General features: G+C 35.1%; 1 protein-coding gene across 3 annotated transcripts; it reads right to left on the reverse strand.

Annotated features, from left to right (window-relative positions):
• Positions 1 to 1,692: 1,692 nt before the first annotated feature.
• On the reverse strand, positions 1,693 to 12,148 carry LOC129565008 (proline dehydrogenase 1, mitochondrial). 3 transcript variants are annotated; one of them, XM_055439308.1, is made up of 12 exons: positions 11,684 to 12,148; positions 11,178 to 11,618; positions 7,373 to 7,494; positions 6,567 to 6,653; positions 5,856 to 6,037; positions 4,889 to 4,953; positions 4,734 to 4,797; positions 4,550 to 4,664; positions 4,303 to 4,477; positions 4,058 to 4,219; positions 3,621 to 3,990; positions 1,693 to 3,551 (listed from the first exon to the last, which is right to left on the reverse strand). In XM_055439308.1, exons 2-12 carry the CDS (start codon positions 11,607 to 11,609, stop codon positions 3,346 to 3,348), a joined length of 1,980 nt encoding a protein of 659 aa, XP_055295283.1. In that variant the 5' UTR covers positions 11,610 to 11,618; positions 11,684 to 12,148; the 3' UTR covers positions 1,693 to 3,345. The 3 variants fall into 3 exon arrangements, with proteins under 3 accessions (XP_055295283.1, XP_055295272.1, XP_055295294.1); XM_055439297.1 differs by lacking the exon at positions 7,373 to 7,494 and adding an exon at positions 7,067 to 7,188 and having other exon boundaries at positions 11,684 to 12,146; XM_055439319.1 differs by lacking the exons at positions 5,856 to 6,037; positions 6,567 to 6,653; positions 7,373 to 7,494; positions 11,178 to 11,618; positions 11,684 to 12,148 and adding an exon at positions 5,166 to 5,598.
• Between the last annotated feature and the right edge of the window lie 358 nt (positions 12,149 to 12,506).

Consider the following 12,506-nt stretch of genomic DNA (forward strand, 5'->3'; position numbering starts at 1 on the left):
TTTAATTTCAATTCACAGTTTATTGATTATTATATCATGATAAAAAAAAATGGTATCGATTACACTCAGCGATTGAACGGTGAATTGAGCCATCCGAAAATTTGAACGAAATCAACTTTGGAATTGTGCTTATCGAACATTCACCACGGCGCATTTTTACATTCACATCTATGGCATGGCTCTCAATTTATGGGCATACATTTTGTCGAATATCATTTCAGCTGCGCTTGAAATGTGTCGTTGAGAATAAAAATGGGATTAGCCGAAACCGCTCATTTACATTTGAATCATTTTTGTGTTCCTGGTAAGAGATAGAAGACATATGTCTGCTGCAATGTTTTAGAACATTTCAAGATCTTTATCTTTGCTTGAGATACTTGCCCCATATCTTGTACCAGAAACACAAAAATGATTCGTATAAAAACACGCGGTTTCGGCTAATCCCATTTTTATTCTCAACGACACAAATGATCTGCTAAAAACAAAGAGTTGTTTAGTTTTCGCATTAAAATGAGTGTTATATACAAACTTTATTGAGGTGTTTGTTGTTGTAAGCGAACTTTTTCCATATGACAGGAAAGGAAAACTACAGCCATGGCCAATTTTCATCTAGCGACATGCTCACATCCACATACAAACACGTACACCTACACCTACACACTATTGCTGAAGATTGATTGTACTGTGGCAACTTCAATGACAAACAATGAAGTTGAAAACTACCATTCTTAACTACTCTGTTAGCATTAATTGTTACTATGTACTGAAATATTAGTATGGAACTGTTCAAGAAAAAACACATACAAAAATAGCGAGAAAAAAAATCTGAAAACGAAACAAAAAATATTTATGGTAACAAAAGAATGGAGCTATGTTTCCTAGTAATTTAAAATTCGATCAAGCAGCGAATAGTTATATAGATGTTAAAGTGTTCGTTAAAAGTAACAATATTGTCAGATTATAGGTATCGCAAAATAAAAAAAACAAGTATTTTAATAAATGGATAGAAGAGCCTTTGAACGGATGAGCGTTATTATATGAATTTATATGAAATCGTGTTGCAGCATCCGAAAACAAAAATTTACCGTTATTTAGTTTTACCCAATATTGTTCGTAACAATAATTATTATAAACGAACAACAATTTATTAGTCTTTGAGGAGCGAAACATTCTTTCAAGCCTTTCAAGGCTTTAACGTTGATCATATTTTCTCAGTCGGAATGTCGATTATTGCACTAAATACCTACCATACTCCAGTAGATTCTTCGAGTAGAAAACTCAACTGGGAATTTTCTAATGAAAAGTGGACAGGAAATTACATTGAATATGTAACAGAAAGTGCAACATATCATAACATTATAAATGCAAAGTTATTGAATGAGTTTTCATTATTATCATCAAATCAAAATGTGAAAAGGCTCCAAAATGTCTAGTCAATTGTCTAAAAAAAAAGTTCACTAACCTGTCTACAGTATTAACACTACTTGGGGTGAGTGTTTTGGTGTACCCGAAAAAGGAATAAGTTGTTAATTGGAAAGAATTTCTGAGTTTTATGGCGAAAAGAAACAAATAAAGTTGGTGGAAGTCTGTATGACAAACTAATGCATTAAAAGCATAAAACTTTGTGTTGTGTTTGATTTCTCTCGCCAAGCTGAAAGTAAACGGTGAGTATTGGAATGAAAGATAGTAAAATATTGTTACATAATAATTTATTGTCATTCAACTTTAGCTAATCTTCAGATTACAGTTCTAAGATGTCTTTTTATATCAAGATATTTTGTTATCGTCTTCTGTGGATGTGGTGACTTTTGCAAATTTCGATTGCTTCGTTCCGGTCATTACAACGAGGATCACAACGTTCCTTGCACCGATTGCGTGTAGAACCTACACTATACGAATCCGAAAGTCAAATTTCTGTCTAGATACTTTACTGTGTGCTTGTGTTGCGTGTATGTGTTTTTTTTGTTGTTTTACTCTTTTACAATTACGAATATGGACTATTTGATTTCAAAAAGATTTTGTTTGAATATTCTTTCAGCTAATAATACTCGAAACTGCATGATCACTCATTTCAACGAAAATACATTTAGAATGGTTAAATCGTAATAGAACATGTTGAACGCACTTTGTATTATTTTTTGTTTGTTTAACAAATTCAACTCTCAAACGCATGGCTAAATCAGAATTCTGCAATTTTACGATTACATAAATTGACCTGTACAAAGCGACAAAAAAGCACAGACACTCATTGATATTTGTTTGTCGATAAACAAATTCGAGAATTTTATTTTGTTTTTTGTTTTTCTCCTCTTCCCTTGGGAACAGGCCACAGTAATATATTGATTGTAAACCATCTGTTGTGTCATTGAACAATTCGAATGTTTTACCTCACTTTAACAGTTCATATATTTCAATCAAGTCAATGTACAGTCAAATTTTTTTTCATTTTGATCATGACATCACAACTAGTATAATCGTTATAAATTGCAATTTGTTTTCATTTTCTTGTTTCTTGTTTTTTTAACATGGACATAAAACATTCAATGTAATTTTGGTTTTGTTGTAATGAATTCCTATCTGGCTGTGCGAATCGCGCGATCACGAAAATTATCAATGCAAATCGAATAAATTAAATTTAAGTACGGTTTTTTTTTCTTCTTCTTTCGTTTGTGAGAACCGAGGAGAACAATATTGTGAAAGAACAAATTCGCTGGACAGAATTTGTTGCTATTTGTTTGTTTCCACTTAAATCGAAAATTAAATAAAATCACATACCGTAAAATTATGTTATAAATACTTGAAATATTAAAATAATAATTGAAAAGGAATAACATCTTGATTTTTCGTTCTTTTTTTTCGTTCACTAAAAACAAACGAGATACACATTCCAATATGTTGTTGAAAATCTTTTTTCAGCCAACGATATGCGCCATTTTCAAGAAAACAGAGTTGAAAATTTAACGGGCGATTCCAATTTTTCGTCGTTTGCGAAATGCGCTAAAAGAGATTCTAAAATAGCAATTTTATCGGCCGTTTTGCTCTTTTCTCAACTATACTCTTCTTCTCTTGTCGTCGCATTTTAAAATCTTCAACGAACTTTTAATGTGTGTTGCAATTGTTGGTTTTTTTTTTATAAATTTCTCAAAACATTTAAAATTTGTTTTTTTTTTCTTCTTAGTTTCAATAGTTAATTGAGTACATTTCGTAGTTTTGGTTGGTTGGTGTGTGTTTGTATGTGCTTGTTGTGTGCCGTTGCGCGAAGATTTGTCTCAGTTCCGATTACATTGCTTATGAATATTGTGATGGATGGAGGAACAATATGAGAGAATGTATGTGTGCGCGCGCTTAGATCGGTACGTATTTGCCGTTTGGCTTGTAGAATAATTCACCCTTGAAAAGTCGACGCGTGATCTCCGAACGTAAAAGTCGTTTCTCTTTCTGAATCTTCTTCAGAACGCCTTTGTTTTCTTGAGCACGTCGTGATAAATACGGTAGAACTTCGTGAACAGGACCATATGGGATGTACTTGTATGCAGAATAACCAGCTTGACCTGAATTTGAACCCAAATTTTATCATTATTATTTCCGACTATTTAATTTGTTCTATTTAATCATATTACCAAGTGGCATTGTGATGTAGTCACACATTCCAAGCAATTGACCGAAGCAAATGACTTTGTCTTCCGGTGATATGCCGATTTCCTTCATTTTTTCGATGGCAAACCGCACCGTGTCTTCATTGTGTGAGGCCACCATAATGCCGATTTTCTTGGCATCTTCGCCCTTGTCTTTTAGGAGCTTAATTCGACGCAAGCACTCGGTCAATGTTTTGTGATACATCTCGGTGGTTGCTTCGTAGTTTGGATTGATTGGATCAGTGTAGCCAAGAGCTGCAGCTCTTTCACGTTCCTGTTCCATGTACGCTCCGCGCACCAATTTCGCACCAAAATAAAAGTTTTGCCGTTTCGATTGCTCCAAATCCATGCAAACCTGTTGTGAAGGAAAAGGAAATAGAAACAAAAGACAACGACATTGACTTCGGGGATTTTTTTTTTACCTCATTGAATGCCTCTTTCAGGTAGCATTGATACGTATTGAAAACAATGGCCTTTTTGGTGTTGTATTTTCGCATCATTTCCAAGGTGATACGCGATATGGCCGGTTGGAAGTAGGTTTGTTCAGCATCGATCATAATGCGGACATCCAAATCTTCGGCAGCCTAAAACCGTGAATAGGAAAACAATCAAAATGAGCATTTGTTTACTATTATATAGAGATATTGTTTATCAATATTTTTCAAACCTTCACAATCGTGTTGACTCTGCGAATCATATTCCTGAACATTTCCTCTTCATTGGGTGGAATTTGAGAAATAAGTCGCCGCATTTGACCGGTCTTTGGATCCGGCACTCTGAACGTGTCGGACAATTGACTATCCTCATTCACAATACCTGACCATGGGAATAAATGCAAAATTCTGCAACGGGAAAATAAAAATCCAAAATCACATCACTATAATATGAGAATCGCTGGATCATGCCCGTTTTACCCTTCTTTGTCTGATGTAATATTTTTCAAAAAATTCTTTACATCCTTATTATCGCCCACTTTTGAATAATACTGCTCGAGATCCTTAATCGTTTTGTGATGCGACATCACATTACCTGTAATGTAAATCAACATGTATCAGTTATGTGACGTAAGTGATGAAATGTTCGCATTTGGATACTAACCATGGCCGCCGACCATATCCATCATATACTGACGCGTTTGCATAATTACCTCCGACAATTGCAACTGTGTGTAACGAGCGAACAATCATTTGTGTTAGAAATCATAATAAATGGCGTTCAGTTTTTTGTACATAATAATGTAGGGAAATACTCACGAGCAACTGTGGTCGTCCAAGGGCTGTTAGCTTGATGGCTGTAATTCCCGTTCCAAATGTGGCGCCTTAAAATGAGAATGATAACAATTCATGACTTGTTCTGAAATTATCTTGTGGTAATCTATACATGTAATACTAATTGCGTACAAAACTATGAGCTTCATGCTACGATAATGACTACATCAAAATAAATGTCAAACACATCTGTAATACAATACAGTATGGACACCAAAGCAAATACAAAACAAGCAAAAAGGAATCATTAGTTAGGTCTTACCGCCGCTACACCTGTTTGGCAATTTAGAATCATACACTTCAAAAATTATGAAAGTTTAGTTTAAATTGTTTGTTTGTTTGTTCGATTGATTAGTAGCATGTTTGATAGAAATAGTTCAAGCGAGTTGCAACAAGAGAGGGCCAGCGGCGATCGAATTTGATTCATTCGAAGCAGCACCAAAATATTCCCATTTTTTTTACACACAAAGAAGTAGAAAATACAAAATGAATAAAAAAAAACAACATGAGATAAATTAAATGAGCTGGAAATTTTTCATCCAAATAGAGAGAGACTATTTTACTAGCATATACAATGTGTCATACTTTAAGTGTTTAATAAAACAAGAAAAAAATGATAAAGATTCATTTGATAAATACGAGTACCGACTCATATTTCCCTATGGACACTGATTCGTGTTTCAAAATGTATTATTTTGACGCAAATGAATCTTTAAAGAATTTGGAAAAGACAATGTTTTACTTCTCAAAGATGGTGTCTGTTTCGTTATGATCAAATTTTTAAAACCAAATTGTAAAGGCAAAGTAGACAAATTCCAAAATACCATAAGAATAAATGAAATAGAAATAAAGAGCAAATAAATGATTCGAAATTCTATTTGAAAAAAAAAAAACCGTTCATAGTGGGTGGGTGGTTGGATTGATATAATATGTATGCAATTTCTAAATTTACCTGACACAGCTTCTAAGCATTTAATGAAAATCTCCATGTTTCGTTCGCAAGTGGCTTCATTCAAGTAGAAGTAGGTTCGAGCGCTCTTCACTTTGAAACGTCGATCGGCAAAGGTTTTGTCAACCGTATACTGCGGTAAATTGGAGGCATCACTCGGTGCAGTTGCTGAAGATGTTGATGCACTGCAACGAAATAATGAATATGAAGTCTTACAAGTGAATGGGATATACATATTTGTCACATCATTGGGTTGCTATTTCTACTCCTTTGGATATTAGATCTTTTTTTTTAATTGTTCGTGTGTGTGTGTGTGTGTGGTGGGTGTGAGTGATGAGAGATAGAAATATATCTGACTTCTCACCAGACAACAGCATTTTCAGCAGTTGATTGAGTAAAATTGATTTTACGCTTTGAAATTTTATCGACGTTTTGTTGAAGACATTTGGATGTTGAACTAGAATACCAAAATCAACGAATTTTCATTGAATATTAGATCACGGAATGGAAACGAATGAGAATGAACATCATAGTGAACATTATCGATTTTTCTTTCTAAAGCGGTCGCTTCTAATCGGGGACTGATTGAATATTTCGATTTTGTTTTTTTTTTTCTCTTCACAATGGATAGCTTCTATTGATGTGGGAGCACAAAAGGGGAGCAGCAACAAAATTGATTTTCAAACCGTGTCAAATACAAAACTTGGTACTCACTCAACTTCACGTTGCTCAGCTTCTTCCTGTGATAAATCCTCTTCAACCGAATAGTCAAGAATGGGCTTAACTCCAAACGAACGAAGCCTGAAAATTCAATTATAATTTAATTTTAAAAAAAACGTTGTCACATCGAATTCGAAACGTTGAAGCAAGCAAGGACAATGGTAATTGAATTTCGTTTAAAATAGAATATTGTGCGTAGTAGGAACTACTGAATTTTTCGAGAAAAAAAAAATTCGAAAGTGGGACAAGCTACACTTAGCGTAAACATTGAATAAATGCAATTAATAAATTAAAATTTGAAATTCCCATTTTGAATCAACCAAAGAAGCCGTTAGTAAATGGAAAGTATGAGTGGTGCGACTAAATAATGAAAATTAATTTCGATTGAAACTGACACAACTCATGACATAAACGTAACAAGGCACCGGGATGAAAAAGGAAATAAAAAAAAACAAATTCATTGCAAAACAGCAAAATATTATAGACGAATTAACCTTTCAAGAGTCGGTACGATTTTGTGGCGATCCTCACCAGCAACAAAGTGGCCGTAGAAAGTTGCCTTCATTATCAAACCGAAAAGTTTTTCGCCGAAAATCGCTTTCGATATTTTCAATAGCTATTTAAGTCATTTTTGTGTTGTTGTTGAATTGGCAATTTGTTTCGGTTTTAAATTCAAAGATTTTCGCGGTCAATCCATTTATTTGGAGGTCGATATTTATACAAAAGTCGCGCGACAGAAAGAAAAGAGAGAAAAAGGGTTCTTTGATTAAAAATCGGTTGTAAATAAAAAGAAAAATTACCTCTCAACGCACGGTATTATTTTATACTGATCTTCGCCGGCCACGAAATGACCGTAGAATGTATGTTTCATTATTGCGGCAAATAATCGTTGACCTATTATTGCTTGTACCATGCGCATTATCTAAATTGGAATTGTTGTTATTTTTTGTGTCAATAAAAATGAAAAAAAACACTGTTGGATAGTTTTGCGTCAATTCAGAAATTTCCATTTGAATGGAAAATGAAAGTTTACGCTTCGAATCAAACTACTCTGACAATCCATAGAAAATCGAATTTGTTTTCATTCTATCCCCATAAGCAACAACTAATTATTTCGAAGTCGTCAAAGTGCTGTCTTGGCAATCACACTTGGAAATGTCAATTAATCAACCGTTTTGTTTATATCAACCACAAACAAAACGCGTCAGCTGTTTGACGAATTTTCATTGCAGGCGATTGTTACAAAAGAGTTGAGTGAAATGAAAATAGCTGGGGTGACGACTTATTTGGACTTTAACCCACAACCGCTTATTATAGCGTAACGTGTTTATTCTTGTTTTTTTTTCACACATCACATGACTACAAACGTTTGGATATTTTTAACGTGTTTGTTCTTTACCCTCGATGCACAAATACATGCACAAATGAGTGTGACTTATTTATTTGAGCCATAACACATTTTTTCTTGTGCCCACGACGGCCAAAGTGAGCGTCTTCATCAGAATATTCAAATCCACTAGAAATATCCGCGATGGAAATGAAATATTCCATTTTGATTTATATGCGGCAAGCTGTTCCATTAACTTCGCATTCCATTCGGTGCCTAATACATTTGATCGGTCTCTTTATATTTGAATTTTTAGTGGAGTCAAATTCCATTGATGTAACAACTGATCATTTTGTCGCGAGCTACAATTTGAACAAAAATCAGTTCAAAGATTTGGGCAATTTTTTTTCGCTTGGCACGACGAAACGGTAATCGATGCCATAACACATAAACTGCTACGACGCACACTTCAAAGCCGTTGTCAGTGTAAACGGTTTCTACGTTTAACACGTGCTTCGTCGTTCACACTTGCGTTCACGTTGATTCACAGTGTCTGTATGCGGCTGATAAAACTCAACCGTTTGTGTTTTAACAACGGATCATGCTTCGCTGTTTCTTCGTTGCTTCTGTTGTGCGCGTCGCAGCATCTGTTTCATTCAAGCGTTGACCGGCTTTCGCACATCGATACCCGTCTGCTGAGAGCGATACGATACGTTTGCATACGTTTGACTTACGTGCACGGAATACAAATCTTGTTCATTGGTTTTGATAGAAAAGTTTGGGTTTGTTGCCAATTCAAATTCACCGTGAGTGACTCAATTAATCACACACCATGTAAACAGATTCATCGCGCATCGGTATTGCTCACTCGCTCGCTCATAATCTTCTTTTTCTTCTGTTTGTGGTTGATTCGTTCAACTCAGTTGTTATCGATGTCGCCTCATTTATATTACCGGTGTGCATATCATTTGAGAAAGTCAATTAGTCTCACAAACTCCATTAACAGACTTAACTATATTAAGTGCCATTAATTCACGCAAAATCAGAAGCAAGGTTATATACATATATGGGCAGAAAAAAGACAACACCGGTACTTCAGTAATAATAATTATTCCATATCATGTACAAAGTTCCAACCATTTTATTGCAATCATAAAGGTGCGGGCAAAAATTTGCAACGCGTTTGTTGCATGTTTTCTCTGTGATAAAGGGAAAATGGGTTTGCAGCCCAATATAAATTATACGTCTTAAACAAACGTCTAGTCGTTTTGCTTGTGCTTCATATATCAATTTAATGCGGTGGGTTTTTTTTGTTGCATTCGCACAAAAGCTCGTTTTCGCTCTCGTCTTAACACAATATACACCGAATTATGGTTTAGCTGGTGTGTATGTACTACCATGAACATGAGATGGTATATGTAATACAGCTTAGGAGCCGTCTAAATGTGTTGTAAACCATTTCACCCACATGCGCAGAACCGCGTGCCTCGTGCAGCTGTCATTGTGTTTGTTAAGATTTGTCTCGATTGTATGCGTGTATGAGTAATTTATTCAAGAAAATTCCTATCAAAAGGATGAGAGCCCGACAAGTCATACCAGTTGATAAAGCATTTATATTTCGATGAATAAAATGAAGCATGGTTTTGGGCCTTGTTTCTAAGGTACGGAAATGTCATATGGAATGTAGTAAATATGGTCTATATTTAATTTCGGTTTAGATATGACACATTTGTGATCACGTATTGTGGCTCTCGGAAGTAGAATAATTTGATTTGAAAAACAACGCACAATTATTTTTTCCTTCAAAATAGAGCCAAAATGCAAAAATGAATGCATAAAATTGCTAAGACACGTGATAAAAGAATTTATTGTTTCTATGGTTGAATTGAAACGAATTAGAATAGATTGATTGAGAAGGTACGGCTGCGGTATGCTTTCGATTGTTTCTTTTTATTCATTTGTCATTTTCACATCTGAGTCATTGTGTGAATGTGTTTGTACAAGCAAAAACTGTTTATTCTTCGGTTATTTATCGTTTCATCCAATCGCACGAACACGCATACACATAACTAGAAACTCATACTTTGTTTTAATTCAACCAAAATCTATAGTTTTGACGTTTTTGTATCACGAAAGCAATCAATGACGAGTTCTATGTGCAGAATTATAATAAATGGCAACCAAAGCAAAACACGAAAATTTTCCTAACGATTTATATAATAGGATTCGTTCAAAAATTGTTTCGAAGCACGCTTTTTTACTGTCATTATATAATGATAATTTGATTGTAAATCTTGTTGAATCCAACGTTTTTATTTTTCTCGTCAAATATTTACTTCGGCAAATAAGTTACTTTGATAATCTCAACTAGGAAATCAAGACGAATTTGTCTTTTGTTACTGTATTGAATTTGGCAATAGGTGTATCAGGTGTGGATGATTCTCATTTTAAATTTTAATTTCAAGCAGGTGATAATTATAGCATCGAGGAGTGTGAATTCAGAATTCAGACAGAAAAAAAAAACTGTTCCAAATGCGTAATATCCCACTCTGGAATGGAATCAATACAAAACCGTGACTTCTGAATTTACATCTTTGCCATTATCTCAGTTTATCTCGTGACATGATTACAATTTCTTTTCCTCCTCTCACTACATTGTTTGCTCTTTTAGCTCTGAAACAAGCTATAAATAAAAATTACAGGAGCTCTGACTACTTGTTCTGCTTTACTTATAGACCACATGCTAAGCGAAAATCATACGAAAAATATGCGTTAAGAGCCAAAATTTTCGAATACACTACAGTGTAAACAGGCTGTTTTTCATTAAATCAAAGAGTGTTTTCTCATTCAATCGAGAATTCGGAAGTAAGGTTGTGATGTTTCAACGGAAACATCTTTGATGTAATGGGATGCGTGACAGTTTTGAATGTGGCTTGGCAACACTTTCAAAGTTTGTAAGAATAATAGGAATCGTTGCATAAAATCGATTGTCTCATTTCGGCACACTTCCCAAAATAACCGACTTTGGATTTTCACAGACACCATTATGCGATTACGTAATATATGACTTCAGCTCGGCTAACATGGTAATATTTTTACATGCGCAATATTTTTCGCACTGACTGAAGCGCCCTGTCATCGATGGAATTGCTTCCGAAAATTTCCATTCGCATTAGCACGACGATGTATCAGTATAAAAATAAAAGACATTTACAGCCAAAACGATACGATGATGGTCCGGATGAATTATTATTCATTTTCCATATTCCATTCATTACCTTCATGTTATTCTCAACGAGATACTCAGACGAGCACATTAAATACACAAAGTAGGCGCGAATCAATTCCCATGTTGTCTTGCTTTTGAACGCAGCTATCGGATCGTTGAAGCTAACATCTAGTGGATCACGTTGCGGTTGCTTTGAATCGTTCGAAGCACTGTCAGCCGACGAGAATGGGGTTTTGGTGGCGGCCAGCGTAGACATTGATGTTTTTTGCTCGTTATCATGGCTCGATGTATTGATGTCGCGTCTCAAATCAAAGTAATACTTCTGGCATGCCAGTAGCTCAGCCCGTGAAAATGTTGCATTGTTCAACGTTGCAAAGATATTGCCTTTTCGCTGAACACCCGACCGCTGAATCGATGACGAGAACTTTCTTGAAACTGCTAGCGATTGATTACAGCGGGTAACTGAACGCAAAAACGCCATTACACGACACTAGAAACAGCAACAAAAATAATTTCGGGGATTTGAAAGTGGATCTTGATTATATCGTCACTAACTCTGAGCACAATATTTGAATATTGTCTTTGAACTCCAAGCGAACTAATATCTTAATTAGCCGCTAAAAATTCTCGGTGGTTCGTATTGAATTTCGTTGGAATTTTAACACTTCACACACTGCGATACTGACGAAAAATCAATAAGTGACTATGATCCAACACGGTTAATGCCGAGCACGGTTAATGAAAAAAAAATTTCACACAATTCAATTGACGGTTCTGTTTGAAATTCCACGTAATCAATGTAAAAACAGATGTTTTAAATATGTTAACACTCGAATTTGCTATTGACAGAATTCGTATTTTTGCTGAAAATTCTATTTTTTCTCCACTGCTTTGCTCGTTTTTTTTTTGTTTCTTTTATTTCAAAAAATGAATTTTTCACCTAACCGAAAACTGCGTGCAAGTGCGACAAACGATACTGGCAGAATGAAAGAGACACATAAATGATTGTCCGAAGTTTCGTTAGAAATCATGCGCAAACGCAAATCATGCAAATATTATCCTCTCTTTCGTACATCGTGACGGCAACCGTCAATTATTTTTATCTTTTTTCTTCTCGTTATATATCCATTTCGTTTTGTTCTTCCCGTTCGCACTTTGAGGCATTCAACGTTACGGCTTTGTGGATGTATACTTTTGTTAGCGCGCACTACACGAGATGATGATTGTGGTACTAGAATATCTCACGTTCTGACATATTTACACACAATACATTCGAAAAGGTAAACAGATGTGCCGGTTGACTCAATATGCTGCTGCTGCTGCTTTTGAAGAATTAATTGCGTTAACCCGCTCGAGTCTGTTGTGGCAACAAATTGCC

Source organism: Sitodiplosis mosellana, unplaced genomic scaffold (assembly GCF_009176505.1).
Source record: "Sitodiplosis mosellana isolate CC-2019 unplaced genomic scaffold, AAFC_SMos_1.0 Smas_scaffold_1, whole genome shotgun sequence".
Classification (NCBI taxonomy): Eukaryota; Metazoa; Arthropoda; class Insecta; order Diptera; family Cecidomyiidae; genus Sitodiplosis; species Sitodiplosis mosellana.